The sequence below is a fragment of the Columba livia genome, chromosome 11 (genome assembly GCF_036013475.1).
Source record: "Columba livia isolate bColLiv1 breed racing homer chromosome 11, bColLiv1.pat.W.v2, whole genome shotgun sequence".
Classification (NCBI taxonomy): domain Eukaryota; kingdom Metazoa; phylum Chordata; class Aves; order Columbiformes; family Columbidae; genus Columba; species Columba livia.
The window spans coordinates 9552324-9580010 of record NC_088612.1 but is presented as its reverse complement, the minus strand read 5'-3'; the positions used below and the strand labels follow the sequence as shown (position 1 = coordinate 9580010).

Sequence of the window (27687 nt, the reverse complement as noted above, 5' to 3'; positions counted from 1 at the left end):
AAGTATATTGCATGAAAAACTCTGCTAGCACCTTAGGGAAAAGTCTCTTCTTTAGGAAGTGATGTAGTTTTGCTGTTGTCTTTCCTTTGAGGAGCAGCTGTTTTCCTTTTTGTGTTCCTGGGTGGTATGGACATAAACAAATGTGACATGAATAAAGCATGAGACCTGTTATGTTCCTCTTGTTTTGTTTATGTCTTACCATCTTTGCTGCTGTGCATCGTCTGCAATTCACTGTGTGCTAATATTAATACATGGAAGAGGAGAAAAAAGCCTTCCAGAAAAACTCCATGCATCAAATGAAGAGCTAATGATTTGAATTGAAGATGCTGGCCAGACAGAGATGACTAGTTAAGTGCCCTGCTTTGATTACGTACAACAAACCACTAGTAGCCTAAAATGAAGGCAAACAAAATGAGTATCCTAAGGAGAGGTTAAGGATGGCTCAGGAAGCCACAGAGACAGGGCCAGTCCTGGCTGTAAATTCTCACACCGCTTTTTCCTTTCTTCTTCTTCAAAGGAAAAACCTCAGATTGAGACTACGGTCTGGCCTCTGACAAACACAGATTAGTAGCTCCTAAGCTGTTACTACACTAGTGTCTAAATAATCCAAGCAAAGACCTATCTGTTGTGCCTGTTGCTATCAACCATTTCCAACCAACTCAAAAGAGACACATCTTTCTTCCTTTTTCTTGAGGTACATGGGGTTCTTTTTCTCCATTCCTTTCCAAGAACTAAATGCATAACAGAAGCAATAGTCCAGGTTAAATTTCCATCTTGCAGTGAAAACGTATTTGCTATATTAAGCCAAGTTGTGCTCACTTATCTTACTGCTGGGAGATACCAAAGAACCCTGTTCCCTGAGGGTAAACTCTGCCTCCATAACAAAACAATGCAACTACAAATTTGAGTGGGACGAGGGAAAGGAAAAGAATCCAAGGAAGAGCTTTAGTTTGGAACCACACTTACAGCAGCAGAGTCACCATATTTGTTTTTCAAAGGAGTGCTAATGCATGGGATGGCCTTAACTGGTCCTATGAAAATAAGAGTTCTACCAGGCCACTGGAAGTTACTACAAATTGCAACAGTAATTACAGGGGAGGGACTGGCTAAACATTCACAGGAAATATCCCCGTTATAACAGAGGAGCATCTTACTCAAGTGTGAGCTGAGGACTCAGATGTTCTTTTCTAGCAGTAACAGGAGCTTCTCTGGCTCCTCGTCTGTGCTGAGCGGTGTCCGTGCAGCCACCAGCAGACCAGCCAACTCACCACCTCAGAAGGGCAGGCAGGAGCTACTACCATAGTGAGAAAATGGTACAGACCAACTCCTAGCAGTTTCTAATGAAGATTATCACCAAAAAAAGAAGACATCTGACTTCAAACCACACCAGCAATGTCCTGATTTCCAAAATGCTGAGAGCAGCCGCAAGCCTTGTCTTAATCAGGGGAAGATTCCACTGTTTAGTGTTCCAAATCAGCACAAAGGAGACATGCAGGGCTTGCAATTAATACTCCAACCCCCCCAACTCAGCCATTCCAAACTGCATTCCTTTAGGTACACCAATAAGCAGTCTTAGACCATAAAGCTCTCAAACATTAAATAATTACCAACTAAAGTATACTTGCAGTTGCTCAGTATCAAAGCCTTCCATAAAGAATGACAATTTAAGGCAGATTTGAACAATGCTATGTTAAACACAGGGCTTTATTTTAAATACCACTGCAATAAAATTAAGATAACTGAAATACAGGTATCAAACTCTGTGTGTGTGACATGAACCACAAGAAAGTTAATCTCACATAATACCTGCAGTTCTACACATTCTCTCTAAAGGCTTTTTCCATTTAGATTTAGTGTCAGTAAATGATGCATTTTATTTTGCCTATTTATTTAATAGACTAGCTCAGTAAAACAAGGATGTCGATAAGAAGCAGTATTTTAACTCTCTCACAATGGTATGTATAAAAGAAAATCATATTTGGCCAGCAAGGTCAAAATGGAAATCAATACATTGCAATATTCTTCTATTGCACAGCACTAACAATTTGTGTTTGTTCACTTTCCAAGACTGTACGACTTTGTTCTCCAAGCTTCCCTGAGCACTTAAGTCCTACTAGTAAACTGCATTTGCTTAATGCACAAGTAAAATCAACCACCCGTTAATATAGCTAATCTCTGTACATAACTTACAGGGAGCTTAGGGAAAGAACAAAAAATCAACAAGGGAACCAAAGAGACAAAAGTACATTCACATATAACTTTATAAGGACTTAAGAGTTTAAGGGGGGAAAAAAGTTACTTCTAACACCCAACCCTAAAAATTACAAAAACTAAGCTTCAAGAGCTGCCGGTCACAAATGTTAGTTTGGTGTAACAAAAAAAGACTCGCAAAATTTTCAAATTAGTAAGAGGTTTCACATGAAAAATGAGCAGCAAATTATTTTAGTTTAGTTAACAGGTAATTTTCTTCTCAAAACTAAACAGCTGAAGTGGCTCTTGAACTAATGACTCTTGAATGTCATGAAGAAGTTTGCAGCCACACCAGATACACACCGTTCAACTTTTACCAACCCTGTTATAATGGTGAAGGATACAATGAACTGCAGTTTTCACCGTTTATATATTTATTTTAAACCAAGTCAGTAAAGGCAGTAAGCATGGAGATAATCCTCCTGAAAAGCTTATTTGGCTTGTATGGCTTCCTTCATCTTTGCTTACGACCCTCCTGGAATAAGCCAGTGCAGCCAACCAAAGTTAGAGGCCTTTGGCACCAGAGCATACTGAAATCAGTATGGCGCTTCTAAAGTAAACCTGGAATTTGCAAAGCAGTTACTACTGCCATTTCCTTTTTCACACATTTACAAAACGGCGAAAAATTTGAGAGAAAAAAGACCCTCGGTTTAATATCAGCTGAGGTTCTTTGAAAGCCTGACTAAACACTATTGAACAGATTGTCTGTATTAAAGAAGTTTTCATACTACAGAAACACAAACACCATTTGTATATGAAACACATCTTTCCCAGCATACATCCAACTTCCCAGCACAGAGGTTTAGAGGTTCCGGCTCAGCCCCGTCAATTACACATCTGACTTCACCTATGTGAACAGCTATTGGCAAATGTTTACGAGAGAGGCCCTGAGCTTCTTAAAACTCCTTTATGTTCCGTTTTACTTTTCGGTAACAGTTCTAAAAGAAAGACTTTTACAAGTATTTTAAAGAGCATCTGTTCCAAAGTTTCAGAAGTGAACTTCATATATATCACATGTATCTTGAGCCAGGCAGTGAGTGAAGTCAGATCTTTACTACCAGAATCCTCAGCAGAAGAATTCAGTGCTGACAGATGAGTTACCAACCAACCTTTTCTGAAATTCCTTTACTTGGGAAGCTAGTCTGATATTAGGCACTACATGATCACTCAAGTTCAGGTTAATTTCTCAGAATACGTTAACTCTCAATAATAAATGACAATTTTTGTAAGCACAGACACCCAAAGGGAAGAAACGTATTAGAAGTGCCATATTCTTCCTCTCACGAAGTAAAGACAGGCTACTACATGCATTGCGCAAGAAGGAGAATCCGCCTTGTGACAGCCCCAAGGTACGTTGCTCAGAACGTGACTGTTGCCAGCTATAACATGGAAAAACCCTTGTATCAAATTCCAAAGAAAAGGCTTTGCTGTGCTCCCAGCAGAGGATTAGCACGCTGAGCAGAGAAGTTCCAAAAGGAGAGGAATGATACCTTTAAAAAATGTTATGGTAGCTTACGTGAATTTTATTTTAGTGTAGTTTTTTGCTTGAGCAAGAATAAAGTTGGAAAACCCTAAAGGTTCCTCTTGGGGTTAGATTTTTTTAAAGCGCAAAAGCAAACAAAAATCACTCCCCCCCACAACATCTTACCATAGATCCCAAGCATTCTGTCGTAATGAACACAACAGTTTACATTCATTTCCAACAGTACTGGAGACAGTTGTACAGCAGATCAGCCAGACAAGCAATGAAGCATCACACCTTCCCCATTACCAAGATTATCAGAGATGCCACCATGAATTTGGGGGAGCGGGAGATGATTTGCCAGAGCTATGAACGGAGTAATGATCTATAGAGCTTTAGAGCCCATGCAGGTAACGCAGAAAATGAGAGCAACCAGGAATGTTAGTGTTTATAGTCTTTATGGCTTTTCAGATATTTATATAACTAATACCTTCAAACACTCAGAGCAAGACTAGAACACAGAATTGCACACCTACAAAATTAAATTCCTGTTAGTCTGCTTTTCTACATCTTTGATTCAACTCCACAGGAATAAGATTGACCAAAAGCAACCAAAGACCCTCCACTTCTCCTTCCTCTCTTCTGCTATGCAGTCAATAAACTCACATAAAACAAATACCACAAATGGAATAATTACTGAATTTAAACTGTGGCCACTTCCCGAGTCTTTTTTTTTCTGTGGTATATAACTGAGTCACAGTGAGTCCCCTCCGTAAATCTCAAACCTACGTTTTCAAACAATCAAAACACAAAAACCAAATAATTCTGTTTGACCTTCATTATTTAGGTCTGTATGCCAGGTTTAATCAGTTCTCACAAGCACATTCCACTTTTTAAAAACAGACTGTAGAAATACATTTTTCAAACTAGAAGGAACAGAATGCATTGTTTTGATGCTACAGCCTGAAGCCCTTTATCTGAGTTTTAGCAAAGTATACTCCATCACTGATCAAAGCAGCAATGACAACTTAATGTTCTTTAAAGTTATATATTGCTGCATAAACTTCCCACTTTTGTCTTGTGGCCTCCGGCTCAGCGTGTCATTGGGAGTCTATTCAAAGGTCAAGAGACTCTGCAAGAGCCGTCTGTTCCCCAGTGGCAGCTCTAATGACTGCAGGAGTGGAGATGAGAGTGGGGTAGCTTCATTCCATCAGGGCTCTGTTCTCATATACCCTAGAAAATTCAGGTTGTCATTCTTTTGTCAGGTGTTTGAAAGACTACATTACTGTAGGAACTATTTGTATGTGGTAGCAGCATCTTCACACTGCCCTATTGCTGATTTCCTTATCATCCGAAGACCTCTTCTCACTCTAGCATTGAAATCAATATTTCATATTCAATTCCTTTCCACTTAATATTTTACATACGCCACGTGACTGGCTGACTTTTTTTAAGGAAAGTTTCAAAGCTACTTGGACATGCAAGACAACTTTTTTTTTAATCTGCATTTTAACAATACAGATTTGAGAAATCTCAAATTGAGTTTACTAGAAAAATATTACACAATTTTATGTTTAATGAAATGTTGTTGAAATGAGTTGTACTTAAGACTACTTATTTAATAAAAAGGCATAAAACCACGCAACATAACTTCCATGTTTCTACAGTTATATTTAAGATCAACAACATCTCCACAAAGTTTTAAGTTGCAGATGAATGCTTGTCATGATTACTTAAAGCACTCTCAACATCTTCAAAATTCCTGTCCACCCCCCACAGACAAGAGGAAAACCCCTGGAGAAAAAAGGCTTACAGTGACTTGAGAAACCAAGCGCTGCCAAAGAGAAGCGTGAGCCAGGATTCAAGAGGCAGCACCAAATCTCTGAACAATAGAGAATCCGGTTAAATCCGCTCCCATACTCTCAGGAATGCTGCGAATCGTCCAAGTATCTCAACATGAGAAGCAGCACTCCAACTCCTTTATCTTGGCACAAGTCCTTTATCTCCTACCTAAAAGCCCTTGAGGAGGATGGCTACCAGGGGAAAGCCCATGGCCCAGAGCTCAGAAAACATACATGTTCCTGCAAAGATTTTGATTTTCACAAGTGGAGCACTGCAAAGCCAGAAGCACAAAAGGCTTGAGAGCATCGCTGCTAATAATGAGGTTGGCTCTTCTCTCTTCCGTCCTGATTTCACCTACTCCTCACTAGGTTTCTCACTGACTCCTTTTCAGAGGAGGAAAAGAACAGGAGGGAGAAAAAGGTCTGAGGCTGGTGGGGCCAGATTCTGCAAGTTTGATGCACGACTTTCACTTTCACAAGGATCTCACATGGAGTAGTAGGGAATAAATGGCAGCACCAGCCTATTCTCAGAAACGAGTTTCAATGCACTAAAAACATAGGTATCTGGGATTATGTTGCCTCAGAAAAAGAATCAAAATTGAAAATAAAAAATTGGGCAACAGCAGGTCACAGGCAGCCTTGCACTGACATATTCTTACCCTCTAAAATCATGTTCCTTCTACCAGGAATACAGTATAATTAATGCTTAGAACTCACATGATGCCATTCTGAGAGATATCTCTTTCCAGACGTGTGTTGTCACCATAACTTTCAGTAAGATTCTGTGGCCAGTAAGAACTGTCACGTAGAAAGGGAACCTTTACAGGTCAATCTCTGCCCAAGCCACATGAAGAGATTTCTCAAATTGAAGCATCACCAAAACCAAAGAAAGGACCTAAGAAAAAGTGTGATTGATCCAAAATCATTATGATCTTGTTAAAATACATAAGAAAGAATAGAAAACCGGAAACCAGTAAATTTCAGAGACTTTCACGTATTATAATACTAATATTAGAAAACCCAAACGGTCATTAGGCTTTTGGTTCAGTAGAATTTTAGCCTTAATTTATTGCCATGAAATCTCAGTGCCAGTTTCAGTCCATCCCTGACGACTTTTCTAGATACATAATGACCACAGAGGTTGTTTTTAAGTTCTGTGTTTTATAAAGTTGCAGGTACTTCGAAATACGATGCACTGAGCTGTATCACAATTTCTTTTTTTAACTAAAACCATGCTCATTAAAATAGCTTAATTTCCAAATACTTTTTCCAGTGATTGAGCTAAATTAGAATAGCAAATTTTACAAAGGCATTTTCTAGTCCAATAAGCCTAGTACACAAAGCAATATTTGAATATGTAATTTAAAAGTTACAATGAAATACATTGATGGCTTCTTCCAAGTGTTTCCTATTAGTTTTCAGATTAATGAATTACAACACATACATACTTAGCACATGCATTTTTGAGAACCTGCTGTGCAACACCATGAGGAATCCCACAGGCCATTGTTGAAAGAGATAGTTTGGTTGGGTTTTTTCATTTCTTAACGTCATTTCTGCTACAGTTACGGGAAATATTTCAGTTCCAGTACGCCCAATGGAAGCCTATCTGGAAGAAGTGTTGGAATAAAAGCATATATTAGAACAACTTTCTAAGCTTAAAACATTATCTAGAATTTCTCTGACTATATGTTTATTCTACTGTTTTTGCTACCAGCATCCAGTGACATGACGAACCTTCCACTGTATACTAAAAATGTTGTATGATGCTGACAAGGAGGCTTTTAAAAGCCCCTTAACAGGGGGGAACTGGAAAAAATAACCATAAGAAGGGGCAACCAGACAAATAAAGAATATTGAGCAGCTGTGTATACACAGATGACTCATTCCGATACACTATACAGGTGAGGGTATACAGGAAAATCTTCTGTTAATGAAAATTCCCAGGAATTTAATAGAAGTTTCTTTATTGTTTGTCTTCACTTCCTTCCCCATAAACTTGAAATACTGGTAGTTCTCTTGAGAATTTAACCAAAACCAAATGTTCGAGCAAGGCAGTGTCTTCTAGAATCTCACAGAATCAACATCCTTTAATTAAATAGGTCCCGCTCTGGACATGCATGGAAGCCAATCTGTCAGGAACAGCATGTGGACAATATGTCACCCTGTGCTTTGATCACCTCTATTTAGGTCACAGAGCCCAAGGACAGTCAGTAACCATCCATGTTGCTGTTTGGTTCCTAACTCTTCAGAGATGACTCTCTGCTATAATTTCCTAAGGGAAATTTTTCTTCTGAAATGTTTCAGTCCTCACAGGCTGTCAGGACAGGCCTCTATTGGAGTTTATACAAGATCAAAACATGAAAATCTTTTCCTCCTTGAAACCCAAAGAATGTCTTGAAGATAATATCAGGTATTTTTATTGTTCTTCTACTTTAACACAGCATAATTACTGAAGCCTTACTAATCCTGATTTGAAAAAAACAATACAGTAATAGGCAAGTGTGGGTAAGCTTTGCATTGATTTAGGTAAAAAAAACCAATTCTTGTTGAACATAAGAGCTAATGTAAACCTCAGTATGCTGACTCTTGCTTTTATACAGTAAACTGCATCTAGAAATTCATTATTAAACAGAGCATATATTTTACAGATGTGTGCAAAGAAAAACTTATTTTTAATAATTAGGCTTCAACCTACTCAAAGGAAAACAACCTATTATGCTAATAATTAAAAGACATTTTTATTTAGAAGTCCATGCTCCTTTAAATAGTCACATACTTACTGAGTGCAAAGCTCATGTAACCTAATCTGTGTTTTCCTCAAATCCCCACAAGTCCATTTACTTAAAAACACCACACTCCTGGATGGGTGCCTGGCGTACCAAACCTGTCCCGTAGTGCATATTTTTATACATGTTACTAAATTAGGAAAGCAGAGTGGACTAAGGTTATGCCAACTCTGAAAAAAAGGGCAGAGTCTGCATCAGTTTGTGCCTTTGCTTTTAAAGTCACAATCACTATTAACAAAAGTAAGTATTAAGTATCAAAGCAATCTACCCTAATCAGAGACAGTAATAAAAGTAGAAGGGAAATACAGGGCAGGGAGGAGGGGAAGAAGGTGCCAAATTTATTCCCTAACATTTTGAAGGCTGTAAATCAAAATATGAAAAACTAGTTTTAAAAAATGAATTAGGACTATGTATTTTAATGCCAGGGTCTAGAATAAGAATAGAATTATTGGCATGCTGTACCCATAATCAGTGGAAATCTACTGTGCAAAGGAGGTAAGGAAGAAGTTGTTTTTATATGCCTTTCATTAAGATTTACTGAAACACCTTATACTGAGCTCTATTCAGAATTACTAGGTTGGGTATTCAAGAAGTCTTTACCAGTGAAATACTGGTATGAATAGTAACTACAGATATTGTACTTTTTAGAAACTTTTTAAAAGTGAGAGAAATTAATATACAGTTTTCATGTCTCAAAGTTTCTCTTGCCCCCGATTAACAAAGCATATTCTTAGGAAAAACAGACTTAGCAATAATTAATTAACATTCCGACGGTTACTTTATAAATTGACAAAGCATTAATGAAGAATTACAGTTTGATTTATAATTTTAATAATGACTGAAGCCTTCTTGTCATTGCCACTGAAGTTACCTATGCAAGATAAAATTATCTTGTATTTATCTGTAAGTTACAGTTTTCAAAATTCATCTTCATGAACTCCTGCAGCTTTCTGGAAGCGTAAGCTGTTTCAGTTACAAAAACTCACTGATCTTACTGCTGTTAATTTCCTATTAACTTAGAGGGTTATTAATTATGGAGAGATAATTATTAATTTCCTAATAACGGGTGGAAAGATTCAATCCTCCCCAATATTAAATATGAGCAACCTCAAAAAGGTGTGGTCTTAACAAATGGAACGGGAACACCCAAGTTCTATTTCTGGCTAACACTGACTCCTGCTGTGGCCTGGAGCAAATCACTTCTGTTAAAAACACCTTTTTCCATTCTGTAAAATGAGGATAACGCTCCCTTATCAGCTTCACAGGATCTTTCTCAAATGCTTTGAAGATGAAGTTTTACAAGCCTACAAATGTATTTTAATGAGGCTTAAACTGACTATATTTCTAAAACAATTTACCTTTAAAAGGAAAAGGGTTTGAAGAAAAATGAAATTAAGAGTATATTTGCTATTAACCTCCCCATAATATTACTGCAGATTGCACTTCAAAAATTCTAAATGCAGATGAATAAATTTTGCTTCAGATTCTACCAAAATGAGGCAAAATGGCACCCAGTGGGTGCAATATGCAGAAGCCTCCAGAGAACACACAGAAATGATAATTTGAAATGGAAGCCACCCATTTCCTCATATAGGGAAGAAAGGGCATTTGCTAAACCTGCCTTTGACTGGTGCAGAGATCTGGACGCGCCTCAGCAGCTGCTGGTGCTCCCCAGTCACCCCCACTTGCATTTTACAGCAATATCATCAGACACTTTACATCAAGTATGGTATTATTTTTTTTTCCCTGATCAATGCACTCAGCTCTTAGTTTTTCAAGTTCCCTCACAACAAACTCAAAGCAAAACTTGGTCTGGCCCATGTAAAGACAACTGTCGATATTGTTTTTTTCCCTTCTTGAAGAGGACTTGGCCAAAAGATGGGCTGGGATCATAACCTATTTTTTGTTTAATTACTTAAGCTTTTGCTCTTGACTTGGCAAAACATTAAGCTTTTCATTTTAGTAAATCTATAATTAACTCCACCATGTGCTGAGTAAACATAACCTCATTTTTAATTAAATCTTAGAACAAGATGCTACAACTTGCCATTTCTGAGGAGAAGTATTTCTCTAGTAATGTGCAATAGAAAAATCTAATCCTGGTCAAATACGAAAACTTAAGTCCAACTTGGAGTATAACCCACCGTCTTTCAAGTCATGTGTTGTCCAAACATGCATTCACTAAGCACAAGACCAAAATGCAAACCTGAAGAGCCCTCAATTCACAGCAAAAGTTTCCAAGGCTAAAGTAAAATCAAGTCTAATCTGTAACAGAGTAAAACAGAGAGAGAACCTTGGCTTTGGGACTCCTGAAGAATAATTTTTTCCAGTGCACCTCACTGTTTGTTTGGGTTTTTTTTGCCTATGATGCCATCATTCTTACATAAAAGTAGAAAATAAATAGAATTTCTCAAGAATGGAGTTGAAATATCATATGCATTATGAACGTGAGAAACAAAGGGGAACTTTCTAATTGGTCATTCATAAGTGAGAAGATTCAGAAAATTTACTGCTGACAGCACATTCATTCAGGACTAGCTTTACAATTCTACATTAAAGTGAGACAGCAATTCTCTGAATAAAGAGAAATATCTTAAAAAAAATATGTTACACTACTATGAAAACGTCAACTCTAAGTCAAGCTTATATATGAGCTAATGTAATACGAAATTATAACCATCTTCTGTTTGTGCTGCAATTCTAAGATTTTTGCAAAAAAAAAGATCTCTGTCATTACATATTTCCAAATGGCACTCAAGAATTTAGATTATTTAAGTGCTACAGTTAAATAGTAGAAAACTTCACTAGAACTTTACTTCACGTTCAAGAATTAAACGTACCAGAGCCAAATAAACCAATAAATTGTTAAAGGCAGAAGTTACAAGATTCACAGTTTGCAGAACAACAACAACAAAAGTGTGTATTTCAATGAAGAAAAGTGCTCTGGAGGACCTTGTAGTATTAAATCTCCTCTTCTTACTTATCTGCAACTCTTTTAATCAGCCCTCCCCTCAAAGACAGAGTCTCTCAGTTAGCGATTCTGATTACCACAGAATCTAGTTACTGAGGATTTTGCATTAGGCAGAAGCTGGTCTGCTTATTAACCTTATCCAAAATACACTCAAAACATGACTTCAAGAGAATTTCACAGAGCCCTTTCTTCCAGCCATTTTATATTCTATTTCATTTTCAACATGCTTATTCTGGAAAACATTTTCTCTTTGCTTCTCATAGAGTTTAGCCTAGTCATCTTTCAACAATTCTCACAATTTAATGATGCATGACAGACGTTCCATCGTTTCAGTGCTAGTGCACAATTAAACAAGGTGCCTCAAGGCCAAAACACATGATCTTATCCATGGGTGACACCAATTTGATAGCATTTGCTAAGCACAAAGGTAGGATTATCATTTACACTCCAAGAGTGGCACAGCACAGAAAGTGCTTTCTAATCCCCAAGGAACACGATTTCCATGCTTCACCTAATGCCCTTTTCCCCCTCATTGGTCTGGTATTGCCTGATTTCTTCAGGAAACTAAGGCTTATGTATTCATGCTGTCTGTGTGTATTTTCATCATTCTTCCCCATCTCCTCCCTCAAAGTAACTTTTGAAAGCTAGTTGGACAATCATGACCAAACCAGAGAAGAGAGGTTTTCATTATTAAATTTTCACAAGTTTTATGTAAACAGTTACCTAGAGACTGAAATCTTGCCTACCACACTGAAGAGAAACCGCAGCAGAGCCTCAACCTTTAGTAGAGTCTGAAGGATGTCTGCAATCAGACTGAAGGCATACATCTTTATGCACACTCACAGAATCACAGAATGCCAGGGATTGCAAGGGACCTCAAAAGATCATTCAGTCCAGTCCCCCTGCCAGAGCAGGAACACCCAGATGATGTTACACAGGAAGGCATCCAGGTGGGTTTTGAATGTCTCCAGAACAGGAGACTCCACAACCTCTCTGGGCAGCCTGTTCCAGTGTTCTGTTACCTTCACTGAGAAGAAGGTTCTTCTCAAATTTAAGTGGAACCTCTTATGTTCCAGTTTGAACCCATTACCCCTTGTCCTATCATTGGTTGTCACCGAGAAGAGTCTGGCTCCATCCTCATGGCACTCACCCTTTATATATCTGTAAACATCAATGAGGTCATCCCTCAGTCTCCTCTTCTCCAAGCTAAGGAGACCCAGCTCCCTCAGCCTTTCCTCATAAGGGAGATGCTCCACTCGTTCATCATCTTTGTTGCCCTGCGTTGGACTCTCTCCAGCAGTTCCCTGTCCTTCTGGAACTGAGAGGCCCAGAACTGGACACAACATTCCAGGTGTGGTCTCACCAGGGCAGAGAAGGGGGGCAGGAGAACCTCTCTCAACCTACTAACCACCCCCCTTCTAATACACCCCAGCATGCCATTGGCCTTCCTGGCCACAAGGGCACAGTGCTGGCTCGTGGTCATCCTGCTGTCCACCAGGACCCCCAGGTCCCTTTCTCTTACACTGCCCCCTAACAAGTCATTCCCCAGCTTACACTGGAACCTGGGGTTGTTCCCACCCAGATGCACGACTCTACACTTGCCCTTGTTATATTTCATTACATTTTTCTCTGCCCAACTCTCCAGCTTGTCCCGGTCTCGCTGTATGGCGGCACAGCCTTTGGCGTGTCAGCCACTCCTCCCAGCTTCACTATGTCAATTGTTTTAAAATTAGCGTTATGCTAGATTTCTGTAAGGCAAATCTTAAATACTAAAAAAGAACAGTAAAAGCACAACTGTGGAACAAAAACATTAAAACGGATAATGACTCAACTCATGCTATTAATTGCATTGCTTCTTTCAGTTCTTAATCACAATTAAGGAAGACACAACAGAGAATCATTCTTAAAATACAAAATGCAATAGGAAAGTGTGGGTGTTCAGACACTTAACGGCAAACATTTACCATACAACTGTTTCGCAGTTGTAAAGAACAGACATTTCAGCAATTGATTGAGGATATTACTAAGAGTATCCTCCTAGATATCCATGTAGTTTCAACAAAACCTGAGGGTATTTATAACACCAGACCCTGGGAAGGGAGAGACAAGAGGAAGGACAGGGGAACAAGTCCAAAGTAGCTTTTGATGTGATGACATCATGATGCCGCAAGTTGGCCTCTCTGGTTACACAACGAACACTCGTCAGCCTTTCTTAACGGGACCCTCTGCTGCGATAAAGAGTTCACAGCCATTCATGTGATATCTGCAGGACTAAGTCTGGAAGAAAATGATGGTCCCAAGTTTTGAAAAGCTACTTCCATAAATGACCATCACCTATACCTGAAAGCTATTTTTTACTGCAGAGCTTTACATTCTGCACAAGCTCCATTAGTAGAAGCTAAATTATATCTTAAATGGCTACTTATTATAAATTAAGAGCTGTCTTTCCCTAACTATGCATTGCAATGCAGTATCTGCTGTGAAGAAAGCAGTTAACACACAGTGAAATGATGTACTGCAGTGAAATCACATCACATTTACTAACTTGGCTAGCTTTCCGGATAGAATACTGTTTAACACTATCATGAAGATTCATACTACCAATATAACTAAAGATAAAACAATTCATCAGAACTTACTATTTTGCTCTGCTTTTTCAATTGTTGAACATAGACATTATTTTCAAACTCAAAGATTTTGTTATAAAGCCATCTTTGAAAGCTTCACAACTTTAGGAAGAAAACTACAAAAATAAGCTTGGAAGGCCTCTTTCGGAAGCGTTCTGTTTAGTAAACACGTAACGAGATAGATTAATTCTCCAGTGTAAGTGAAGGATTAATCTCGCTTGGACTGATAACACTCAAGCTGTATGATATCCAGTCATGTTGATAGTGACAGCATCTGAACAGACAGGATTAGTTCTGATCACAGAAATGCCGTATGTATAAACTGATGGGACACTACCAGCAAAACCAGAAAGACCAGGCACCACTGGCTTCTCTGATATAAAAGTTGGCAACAATAGTATTATTCTAAGCATGCCAAATTTTCATGCACACAAAACTAAACACACTTTGGGGCAACGCTCAGTACCAAATCTTGTAAACTTCAGGAGAAATTAAACGCAGCGTACCCATGCAGCTGAGACCAGTTCCTAATCAAATGTGGTAGACTTGAAATCAACCCTTCAGTAATGTAAATTATCCTTTTGAAAGTCTTTTTTGGAATCTTTTTAAGTTAATGTGTGAAGTTTTGCAGAAAATGTGTCACTTTTTCTTTGAACAAGTCTTTCTTTCATGGTACAGCACCATAAGGTAAATTATCTTTGAGGAACATAAAGCACGCTCAAGTTGCTCCTTTCTTTTGAATGTAGGACATCTGAAAATTGATGGAAATTTTATTGGCCTTGGGTCATAACGTTTAACAGGTTTATCAAATTTCATTCCAGAGCATTTACATAGTCACATAATTTTTTTTTTCTTTTTAATCATAATCATCCTTTCACTCATTCTTATTAAGCTTATTATGCCTAGAAAAGTACCAAGGAAAGAACAGCTAGACTTCTGTACCCAAAACTTGAAGAAGCAATTGCAATGTACTCCTTGAGCATAAGCAATGTCAACTTCCAGCACATGAAGGTCACATTGAGAAGTTAGTTAAAATTAGAGCCAAAAGCTAATCCTGTTAGATTAAGTTAGACCAGTTTTTTGAAGTGCTTGCCTTAGATCTCTGCAGATCAGAGGATGCAAATATGCCATAGGAAGATTAAAAAATAAAAACAAAAAAAAATTAAAATTCACCATCATCTTATCTGGAAAGATATAAGGCAAATGAGAGAAGAATAATCAGTTATGTCTGCTTATCAAAGTACTTAGAAGGAAAAAAAAAAAAAATCAAAATCTGCCTATGGACAACTTTTTCTTTCTGTCACATTTATTTTGAATAAATTTTGCTTTTTTATTATAAACTAGCAAGACAAACATTTGTTATTTACTGTCATAGTGAGGTAGAACTGCCATAGGCAAACCTACTAGACATGTGTCTTTTTGAAAATACAAGAACGAGGCTGCTGGGCAAAAAGAAAGGAAGGACTGGAATCCTTTATATTCTGGAAAATTGGAAGAAGCATCATTTTATCATAATGGCAGTTGTCACTGGCATTTTGTGTCTTCTCAAGGAAGTTCAATATTTTCTTGAGACAATGGCCAAGACTGTTGAATAGATACATTTTTTTCCCCCACTTTGGAAGCATTTTTCAGGACTTTTCTTTACCTTAAGTACATACAATGTGGCTTTTTTCTAACTACAGAGTATATTTAGTACAACACATACAATGACAACGCCTGCCTAGCCTTTAAACACAACTTGTACCATGCTTCAGTCCTAAGATATGAATAAACGTAGAGCAGATCACTATGCAAATCAAGTTGGAACGGAATTTGTCATTGCTGTAATCCCTCCCGCATTTGTACTTACCTGCAGGTAAATATTTCAGCTGGTTGTTAGCCAAACGAAGATGACGTAAAGATCTCAGGCGGCCAATCTCTGGACACACAATTTCGAGGGCATTATCGCTTAGGTCCAGAAACTGCAGTTTAACGAGGGAGCCAATGGCTTGTGAGAGAACAGATTAAAACATGAATGTGACCCAAAGGTAATGTTAAAATCTTAGTAAGACTATGAGAGGATAAAAAAACCAAAGCACCTAACACCTATGTCTGAGCAGATTTTCATGTATTAAAGCCGGTCTCACAACTGAATGACAGTTTGTGGAAACACTTATCTAACAAAGAGTACGGCCGGCAGTGAGACAGGGAGGAAAAAAAAATGATGTACAGAATACTCCCAATTCTAGATTCTCCTCAGATGATTCTGCTCTGAAATAACTTTTTCCATTCCTTTGCTTTGAGTCTATCCAATTTATATACTCAGAAAGAGTTTAAAATACTTTCCTGAAGTTGGGCACATAACTCTACAATTAAGGCAAGGAAGGGAAACTAGTACAAGTTCCTGATACTTCAGGTTTCAAATGTGTCACGATCCAAAGCAGCAGAGCATTCTGTGTGCTAAATGGCTGAAAGTAGAAGACACTCTGGATATTTGTTTCTGTAGATTAGTGCCGTTTAGCCTTTTCACTTGCTGCAATTAGAACTGAAGCAAACAGCATTTAGGTGCATTTGAGAATTCATTAAAATAATTTAACATAGCATAAACAAGGATATTATTGACTAAGAACTACACTGGTATATTTTGCATGAAAATCTTTAATGTTTTATGAGAAAATAAAGAAAAATAGGCCTCTTCAAAGAAGAAAAATGAATATTTCATGATTCCTGCCACTTATTGTGAGCTGGTAGATTACTTACCTTCAGGTACAACAACTATGTTATTTGAATGAAGGTACCTGGGGGGAGGAGAAAAAAAAAAGGAGAGGACACCACCTGTTACCCTCAAGGACTTTTGCTACATAATCAGTTTGCAAAATATCCAATTTCAGACTGAAAGAGCACCCTCAAAGCCACTCCTCTCTATAACCACAAAAGCTGTGGAAACTGTATAAACTGGCAATGAATAGGTACTTCAGTTTCACTTAGATTATTAAATGATTAGCATAAAAATAAAAGAGAATTACATACAATTATTTAAAACAAAACATACACAATTACAATAATGATGGGCTTCAGTTTTGAGAGCCATGAGAGAAAAACAAGAAGGAATATGAATAAAGCAGATTGAATAACCAGAATGAACCATATTTGATTTATCAGGTTATTCCACACTAAATGCTGGGCAAGGAAAAAAAAAAACCTAAACCCAAACAAGTTATACAATTACCAACATTTTCCCCTGCATACAAACTCTCACATCTTTATTGACTGAAGAAACAAGCACATGATCTACCCACTGCAGGTGGATTTTTCAAGCCTAGGGTACATTTTTCAAAAGAAAAACCCAGTCTTGCACATGGTCATTTAGGTTGGTAGGGAGGGTGGCCAGATCTCTCACTAAGAATATTCAGCACCCTCTGCTGGAGCACTTCCAGTTCTACAAGTAACTTTATTCTTCGATTTCACACAATTTAGTTTTCAAGCAACATTGCTTAAATTAATAAACCGGTCTTGTAGAAAGTAAGAATAACAAAATTTTCAAATATTGATATCTAATTGTAAAGGTAAACTGCGTACCCAATGTCCAATTGCTTAGGCATAGGCACACCTGGAAATTATTTGCACAGCATATTTTTTTCCATTCTATTCAAACAGCATTTCCAAAAGTAGGAGCCTGTCTTTTTGGTGAGATAGAGGCAGAACAAAAAAGACACATGAACGTTTCAACTGCATGAAGCATCTGACCCTTCTCTTTCTCTCCTTCAACAAATTACAAACATTTAAAGTTTATTAAAAATGTAACAAACGTAAGAATAGCAGATAGTTTGTAGAAATCCTTATATATACACCTCAGTTTGAAAATTATCCTACTTATTCCAGCCACAGCTCCTGAAAATACTTGTGAACTATTTCACTCAAGCTACAAAAAAAAAAAAAAGGTCTAAAGAACTACACCTAATATCCCAGTATGAGGGGCACAATATACAAAGAAACACAGACAATAGTGAAGTTTTTAAAAATATATAGTGAAATTGCTAAGGATGTAACTTTCAGGAAACAGAAAATCAGTTAAGTTTGTCTTTCAAAATTTAAAGCTACTATAACTAATTATTCTTTAAATAAATCTTGATTTTGTGGTCTCCTCTCAGCCAACAAAACATCTCTTATTGTCTAATCAGGAATTGACTTGTACTATTAGAGCTACACAAACCACAGGCCCACTGCAGTTCTCTCTAGACCACCAGAATGTGTGCAATAATGGTGGTTCAACTAAGCTTGCTGAACCTCAAATAATTAGGTTTGACTCCTACAATTCAGTGTTTGTGAGAGATTATTTTAAGCTGAAACTTACACAGGTTTTCCTGAAGACACCATCAGATAACAGGGAGATTTCCTGATGCCCCATGGCAAATTATTAAATACTAGGTATATCAAATACAAAAATATTTATTTTACTGCTTCAGAGCATAAACATACTCTCAAGACTTGGGCATGATGAGACAAAACTGCCTCTTAAGCAAGCCAGCGACTGCAGTGACCTACAAACCGGTTCAATTATACTGTGGTCGCGTGTACTAGAAAGGTGTGGTTTCAAGGGCCAAATTAAGATGACAAGATCAGAAAGTTGAATGCATTAGACTGCTCAGATATACACCTCCTCCTCTTTGGAGCTTTCAATTAAATAAACAGAATCCATGGTTCATCACTTACTCGACTGAAAGGGAGGTTGTCCCTTTTAGCCCTCCCACTGCCAATACTGCCATACAAGGAAACAGTTAACTTACAAGGAGAAAAAGAGGAGGGAAGAAGACATTGACTCAGGGGCTTACACCTTAATCGCCAAAATATTACAGTTCATGTGACATCCATTCTTCGGACAAGATTGGAGAAACCACTCTCCCTACAGCAATCATGATTAAATAGGTACTACCCTTACTTGCTCATTTGTGCTCCTACTTGACAATTTGTGACTTGAGTTGAAAAAATAAAACCTTATTACTACAACCAGTAAGGCTGAGATCACAATATCCCTAGTAACTGGGGTGGAAATGTGCAACTAGAAAGGGGCTTGAGGCAGCAACCTGTTACTCTGGCTCTGCCACAACCATCAGACCATTGCATTTGCAGGTTCTGGTACTTATCAGGCTGACAACAGTGACACAGGAGTTGGGGAGCAAGTATTTTTTTCCTTTAGCAGTGTAGACATTTGTATAACAGTTCTTGTTATGCAATAAACAAGAAATTACAAAAAAAAATTAATATGGGACTAAATACATCTGAATATGCCTCCTTAAAAAAAAAACACAACCCTTTCTTGACCTCTAAAGTAAACCCTTCACACTTAAAGAGGTAGGTTATGTACAAGCAATATGTTCTAGAATTATTTTAAGATGTATCAGCATAATAAAAATATATTAGAAGTCCTACACAAACTCACAATTCCACGAGGTTTGGAAGCTTCTGTGCAAGGTTTTCTGGCTGAAAAAGAGTTAGAGATTTTTTAGGTTTTAAACCAAAAAACAGACACACACATATCGTGTACCCAAGTAGTTTTAATAACCACACTAAAACATGTCAGCAGCTAGTCACAGAAAAAAATGGCAACAAGGAGCTTGTATAGAACACCCTATTTCCACATCCCCCCACATTCTCCGTCAGTGTAATCTGGGATATGTCAAAGGTGAGCAATTCACTACTGAAACAGAACTACAACCTAGACATGACATTAACATGTCCTCAAACAAAGGGTAGTCAGACTTCTGAGGCTGAAAAGACAGATCATCAAAACCTTAGATTTGAAAATATTTAATTGATTTAGTTGAAGCTAAGAGACTGCTAAGAGGCTGCAGTCTTTACAGACTTAAAGCAGAACAAGAACTATACAAGATGTCTAACCATGATATATTTTATTTCATAATGATGCTAAGTTGGGAAATGACCTACAAACTTTGCGTAGCTTAATCAATTACCACCAAGCCGGAAGTGCTGAATCCATCAAACTAGATTTCCATATTAACATGCATAGCATTTTCTAACTGCTAACTGATCCCTAGCTGCAATTGTTTCTTGATGGCACTTATGACCATGAACATATATCACAAAATCAACTTCACAAGTTTCAGATTATATGTTGGTAACCACACTCAAAGTTATTCAAGGTTAAGATGGTTTTATTGCTTAAGAAACCTACTTTTAGCATAGATATGTTTTATTGAAAAAAGTTTTTACAATACACATGTATGCAGAGACAAATGAAATTTAAAAGCAGCTTGGTCACATGGTCAATTTCCTGGTAAAAAAAAAAAATAGCAATTTTCACTGTAATGCAAGTTTAGGGTATATTATAATCTAAAATACTTAACTTTGTACTTATAAACTTATTATGAAGGCATATGCTAACCTGAAAAAGTGAAGGCATAATATTCTCATGTAGCAAACATGCCACATCACAGATCCAAGTGCAAAAAACAGTTTTAACTATGGAGCAGCAAATGATGGCTCAGTAAATGAATCCCTTGACGTCAAGACCAAAGAACCAGGCTATTAACTAATCCACTGTTGCCACCTACTGGAAGGTTTGCTGCCGTACATTTATCTCCTCTGCACAGAATTTTACTTGGTCAATGATAAAAGCTTAAGTTGGGAAATATGCAAAGGCTGCAACATACAAAATTCAAGCTTTAATTTAAAAAACAGAGAGGGTATGTGAAAAAACAATTCACTGTCATCCTAAACACTTTATTAGAACAGGAATACTAATTCAAATCACAAACTATTTTCACACTATACATGAAGGTTATGCTCTTATTCTTACTTTAACCACTGCATATTCTAAGATAGCTAAACGCAGGAGAGACACAATTTTACAGTTTAGTCAGTCTATAATAGAAATACTGCTTATCTTCTTGAGTACCACAAAACCAATGGATCTGATACAAAGTTGCTCAACAGAACATCCTACAATGAAATTAAGATTAAAAAACCCCAAATCATACATGATCCATCTATTGAGAGGTAAGACTAATTCTGGTCTCTACTGGTGACATGACAACAACAATGATGATAAATGAATCACCAATTCTGTCACCAGTTTAATAAACCTTGCCTCACCCTCACACCTACTGGACAGTTTTCAAAAAGTGAGCCTGCTGTGTCTGAACAGGACACTATTGCATATTGTGAGTTTGTAAATCAAGAACAATTGTTCTTTGATATGGCTAGATCATGTTTGTGACAGTGCAAACTCCCATTTCTTTTTAATACACAGGGAGACAGGACTACTACAAGGCTAACATTCTATTAGTCAAACACTAATGAGGAGTAGTTGGAAAACTTGATGCTGGGATCCAGATGCACTACACAGCTTCTTGATCAATTCATTATGCCTTAGCCCTCTATCAATTCCATCTTACCAATGAAGACAAAACCAAAATTATTCTTAGGCAAGGTATATGTAAATTGTGTCAGAATAACTATTCCAGACATTTTCATAGGAGCCATCTGTCGAGGACTAGAGTCATTTTAGAAGAGCAAAGAACAAAAGCTGATTTAGTCAACATTTTTCAGAACTCCGAAGGAATGAAATGGTGGGAGGAAAGCACCACCTAACTTTAAAGAAATATGGTGCGGGCGTAGTTTTGATGATTGTTAATAATCCATATACAATTTAAAGTATTTATTGATGAGCTAATGCTCATAATCTTGCACAGAAGCAAAGAAGCACAAGGCTGAAAGAGACATTAAAATTATTTTTCTCACACAGGACCACCCCTCAAAGAAACTGGTACATTTTCTCTTTCAAAAAGTCTCAGTGGATGGAATACACCTTCCTTCAGTAACTTATTTGTTTTCAACTATTCTCAGATGATTCACCCACCTCCTGCCACAACGTAACTTATTTTATACTTCTTTCATACTGAGAGTGTAACTTGTCCTACCATCATTGGAAATTTAAAAAAAAAATTACCATTAAAATACTGCTTTGCAAAAATTGTGATGATTTCTGCTCTCCTACATTCCTCCTATTTTAATTTTTCCTCTTCGTCTTCTCTTTTTGCAAGAGGAATTAACCTAAATCCCTCCACCTTCTCTCATAGGGCTTGTTCTCTAAAAATCCCTTGTTGCTGCTTTCTAGGTTCTTTTCCAGTTTTCACAGGTTGTTCTTAAATATGAAAGCCCAAACTCAATCTTTGCTCTGGCTTATGCTTTAACAATATCTATGGTTTTTAGTTAATTTTTCCTCTCAATAACTAGTTTCTCAGGTAACAGTTGATTTCTATTTTATAATTGCTTTGAGAAAAACCAAGCTAGGTTCTAACATCTACTTGCAGAAAAGTGATATGCAAAACTTTCATTATTGTTTCATCTTTTGAGCAGTGCAAACTTTGTGAACCTTACACCACTGTATAATCACTGAATTTCACAAAGTGTCAAAGCAGAACTGCTTACAGTCTTTGGTTATTTTTGCAAGTAGTTTTAATTTGTAACCATGAATCCTACCCTGCTATTAAATCAATAAGCAAAGGACTTGCCCAAAACAAAAAGGCCAAAATAATTCTCTACAGTACATGCAAACTTAAGTGACTCATTCAAGATGAAGAAAAGGCATAAAATCATCAGAATCCTTTCAGCTTTTGGCCCATGAAGTAAAACCCTTATTGAGGAATTCAAATATATCATTGTCAAAGCTTTAAAAACAATTCATTGAACTGGAGTACTAGAATTTTTTTTTTTTTTGTCAGTGCTTCCTAGGAAAAGTGAATTTTAAGTAGTCAGACACTCCAGCTCTTCTGCACTATTATTTTACTTAACATATCATGGAAGAGCCCAAGGAAAAAAAAAACACAACCCATCACAAACCTGAATTAGTTGGAGACCTGAGCCTACTGGCAGTGGCAAGTTTTGACTCTCTTTTTATAAGAGTCTTACCAGCTCAGAATGTCTCATGCAGTTATTTAACTACCCTACACCGAATTCTGTGGTCGCAACATTAATTCAGGGTGAGAATTTGTGTAGTTCAGAGAAAAATAACAAAACAAAAAAACACAACAGAAAACCCCACAAGCCTGAAACTAACTGTTCTCCTGTCAAAGCAGCTCACAGATACAAGTTTTCACTTGCACCTTGACAGTAAGCTTCGAATCATACCCTGTGATTGACAAGGTCTTTAGAATAAGCAACACATCAAGGTAAAAGTTGTTTAGCTTAATGAAGGAATATAGACTAGACTGCATTTTATCACCTAACAGTAGAAAGTCCTGACCATTGACACGAGCAAAATTTATAGCAGTTAAAAACAAACAGGAAACCTCACAATAAAACACCCAGCAGATATTCAAAGAGCTTCAAATGGGTAACGTAAAATGTCATAAACTTTCATTTATTATACTCTACATTAGCTATGCAAGTTCAAATACAATACAACCAAATACTCATATTTCACAATGGATGGCATGATTCAGGATCAGATTTGCTATAAGATTATTATTTTTAAAAATTATGGGTGTTTTCTGTTCCAAAAATCAAAACATACAGACAGTAAACTTTACAATAAAGAGGATGTCGTACCAATGTGGTCAGGGAATTTCTTTTCATATAAAGTCTCTCCAAGTACTGCAGCCCCTCATCTTTCAGTAACTCCAAAGGAAAGTGATGGAGATTTCGGTAATTTAAGAACAAGTTCTTGTGCCTTTCCAGTTTTGCTTCAGAGATTGTTTTACATAGTTCTGATGCCATGACTAATCTTGTTCCAAGCACAACATCTAGTGCATTGCATCTTCTGAAAGCATAGCCATTTCTAGGAGACAAAAAGAGATTTAAAAAAACCCACAATGTTATCAAGGTGTATGCCATGCATTCTTTGCAGAAAGTTAGTTATTACATACTATGTGATAATTTATCTGAACACACTTGTGCCAGCCAATATATAAGGTACCCAGAACATCCACAGCATGTTATACTCAAGTCTTTGACTATTTTCTGCATGAAGTTTTAGCATGTTGTCTGACTGACAAGATCTTACGGTATTCATAATGATTTCTTTCAAATATATTTTCCATGGGTCTTTCAGATATTTTGTCAAAGTTGCCACAAGGAAAACACAAAACAAACAAACAACCTCTAACTAACCATTAATGATCTCCTACATCTATTCTGTGAAGTGTGCTAAAAGAAGAATCCACAGATAAGAAAAACGCACTATTAGAAGAATTCTTATCTTCAGATGACTGAAACGTTTTCGTGTAGCTTTTAAGCCAGAATGACAAAATGCAATGAAAGTTTGTTAGGCTTTCCCATGGAAAACTACTGGAAGAATTCATCAGTTGGAAGAGATATTGGGGATGGACAGCCAGTGAGGCCTTTTTAAAATAATAAATATATGAGAAATCTGAAACATACAGCAAGGAAATTTATAAAGAGCTAGATGTGACAGATCTTCAGCTCTTTCTGGTTTTATTTTTAGTAACGAGAATTAAATGTCAGGCTTTAACTGACAGTTTCAAAACCAGGCAACAAAAGTATGTAGACAAATTAAAAATTAACTTGTATCTGAAATCAGACTTTAGCTTTTATCCATGTATAACCAAAATTCTACTTATTATTATGTTGTCTAGATTTAGATACCCACAACAATGCTCCATATTTTCAACTGTCTCAGAAGTCAGGAGAACATAATAAATGCAGACTACTTATTAACTCAAAGTTACCAGTTTGCTACAGACTCATGCGTAAATTAATTTCCATTAACAAAAGGTGAAGAACTGTAACTGCTTTCTACCAATAGCATTTCCTATTTTAATTAATTCCTTTACTGAAGGAGAGATTCCTAATCACAACAGATATTGGAAGAGAATATACTGAGTTATGAACAGGAATCCTATGTGATTACACAGTAGTAATTGTAAACAGAACTCCTTACCAAGCTGAAAATTCACAACTGGACCGTACCTGTAAACCAAACTACTTTATCAGTTTCAGTAATTCTCTTGATTTGCAGATAAGCAGCTTTCACCAGTGATCTATGTCCTTCTGTGAGAATACAGCATTTATTTTCTTAAGAGTCCTATAAGCACTACTAATCACAACTTAGATGTAATATTCTGCACACCTTTTCTAGTTTTGAGGTATCCCAAATTCAAGCTATGCTAATATCGGTTTTGTAATCAAATTATTACCCTGTTGAGAATCCTACATAAGATTAGGAAGTATCAGTGTGACTTTGGTTATACAGTATTTATATGAGAAGAACCATTGCTATAACAACTGCTTTCATTAGCTATTGTAAGAAGACAGGGTACACACACTGCTGACCCTGGGCACTAGCAACACTAAAGCTCCCTCAGTTCAACACATAAATGAAATTAAGCCACAACTCCAGACTCCAGATATGCGATCAGCATTAAAATAACTCAAGGAAAAGCATCAGAATTTTTAATGTGCATAGTCCAAGAGTACTTGAAAACTAATTGCTGCAATACAAGAAATAGTAAAGTTGATCTTTCCCCTTGAATATTTTTTAATGAAAAGCTGTGAAGTCACAAAAAACACATAAACATTTAATAGCCTTCCAATTTGTTCAGAGACCCTTTTCAGGTGTTCTGCACGTGTGGACTTCTCTTCAGAGCTGTGACCCCACATGCCACCTGGACCAGACTCAGCCATGGCACACATGAATACACAAATGTGCAAGTCCATAAATGCAAAGTCCAGTCATACCCAACTCTATGTTGGCTCTTACTTCAAAGGAAAACCCTCCCACTCCCTTCCACCACCAGCCAAACTTTTTCTCTCCACATAATCTGGTTTGCCAGAGACGAGACACAGTACTAGCAGAGAGGGAGACAATCCCAGTCTGCAAGGAAAGGGAAACGGGAAGATGGGGACAGATACACCCAGCGATGATGGCCCTATGACGAGTCGGGCCATTCAGGGGAGAAACCCACCGTTCCACAGCGCGGGGAGAAGGCAGGAATGCGCCCACACTGAGCAGAGGCTCTGTGAGATAGGCAAAGGGCTGGCACCGGGAGGCTCAGAACCCCCAGACCCCCGGCCAAGAGGTGTTGCTGGTGGGATGAGAACTTGGAGGAACCGCGGGGCACAAGAGAACGAGTCTGTGAGGCGGGGCAGCCCCGCTCGGTGCTCCCTGTGAGAGGCCGGTAGGTCACGGGTGGATGCGGGGGAAGCGGCCTGTGTGTGAGGCCTGTGAGGGCTGAGGAGGCGGCGGGAGGCCGCCCCCGCGCCTCAAGTGCGGGCCGGAGAGCAGCGGGGAGCACAGGGCCTCAGTGCGGGGGGCTGCCGCAGACTCACAGCCCCTCACGGAGAAGGAGCCGTGGCCGCGCGGTCCAACGAGCAGACAGCAGGGGACAATGCAGGAGAGGCAACGCCACACAGCCCCAGACCCCGATCCGCCCGGGGAAGGGTCACTCACCAGCGCCGCCGGAGCGCAGAGCCGCGATCGCCTTCGCTCGGCGGCGCCGCCAGCCCAAGCGCCCGGGGGCGGGGCGGCCGCAGCCGCGCGAGACCCGCGGCCGCCACGGGATTCTCGCGAGACGCCGCCCGACCTCGCGCCCCGCCACGACACCGCCCACTCACCACTTGCATCCCGCCTCCCATCCAATCACAAAGCAGTTGGACGCCCACCATCCAATCACAAGTTAACTTCCCTCCCAAACGTGCGTCCCCTCAGCTGTCAGCCAATGAGAGGGCGCCCCACCTCAGCGCCTCGCTCGCCGCCTGCCGTGGGTCGGGGTGGCGGGGTGGAGCGGCGCGGCGGCTGCTGTGTCGGAGGCTGTCCGTGGGGAGACCTGCAGGCTCACTGTGCCTTCCCAGGCCTTTGCACAGGTCCGGAGCTAACAGCAGTTATCTCAACTTAACAGAACATCACTTGCAGCTGAAATTTGTGGTGGTCAGAGACCAGCCTCCTAGTTAAATTTTGGTGCAACTAAGATGGCCTTTTATTTATTTGTTAACAGCTACTGGAGACACTCAGGCAATCCTGCCTACACCCCAACCTGTCCAGCATGACTATTTTTACCCGTGATAGTTGGCTATTGAAACAGTATTGAAGCATATTTACTTATGTGCTGTTCACCTGGTTTTCACTTTAAATGTACATTTATTCACAGCTATTGAGATGACCCAATACATAAATCCTATCCTGGGGAAGGTCTTGTTTGTGTTATGTCAGTACTCTAATGACAGAAACCTCCCTCATATTCAGAATATTTAACATTAAAGGGAACGAAATGTTCTTTGCTGAATATTAGCTCTTCCAGCTGCTTAAAAAAAGGAATCCCAGCTGGAGAAATCCTCTCTCTAGTTCCCGCAGACTAACATAAACTTGTCTTAACAAGATTCATAAAGCAGGTCTGCAGGGGAACCAAGAAGCTGAATGTAGAAGATCAATACCTTGCAGAAGCCATTTCTTCTAATCTCTAATGTGATTTGAATGTTCACACATCACTTTCTCTTACATCTTTCCTCCTGAAGCAGTCACTCAGCATTCTCTCTTTATTGTCTCAGATAGCCTGCAATCATCACACTCATTCATTCCCAATCTGATTTTTTTTTCCTTAACCGATTCCATCACGATCTCTCAGGCTTGCATCATGCAAATTCTGTGTAGTGTTTCTAAAAAGCGCTGCTCCCTCTCAGATCTGAAAGCTGATCTCTGAAGCTCCAATCCTGCACAGCACAGGTGTGCAGTCTTGCCTGTGTAGTCACAAGGCTAAAAATGATAAGCAGAGCAGGGAGCATCGGAATCTGA

General features: G+C 38.4%; 1 protein-coding gene across 7 annotated transcripts in view; it reads right to left on the bottom strand.

Moving 5' to 3' along the window:
• Positions 1 to 26508, bottom strand: part of LRRC28 (leucine rich repeat containing 28) — a 54666-nt gene extending 28158 nt beyond the window's left edge. The window contains exons 1-6 of one of the 7 annotated variants that reach the window (XM_065076691.1): positions 26350 to 26408; positions 23490 to 23718; positions 19360 to 19400; positions 17499 to 17599; positions 16680 to 16717; positions 15790 to 15927 (exon numbers count right to left, since the gene is read on the bottom strand). In XM_065076691.1, coding sequence (XP_064932763.1) covers positions 15790 to 15927; positions 16680 to 16717; positions 17499 to 17521 — 199 coding nt within the window. In that variant the 5' untranslated portion in view covers positions 17522 to 17599; positions 19360 to 19400; positions 23490 to 23718; positions 26350 to 26408. The other 6 variants (XM_065076692.1, XM_065076688.1, XM_065076689.1 and 3 more) reach the window with 6 other exon arrangements.
• Between the last annotated feature and the right edge of the window lie 1179 nt (positions 26509 to 27687).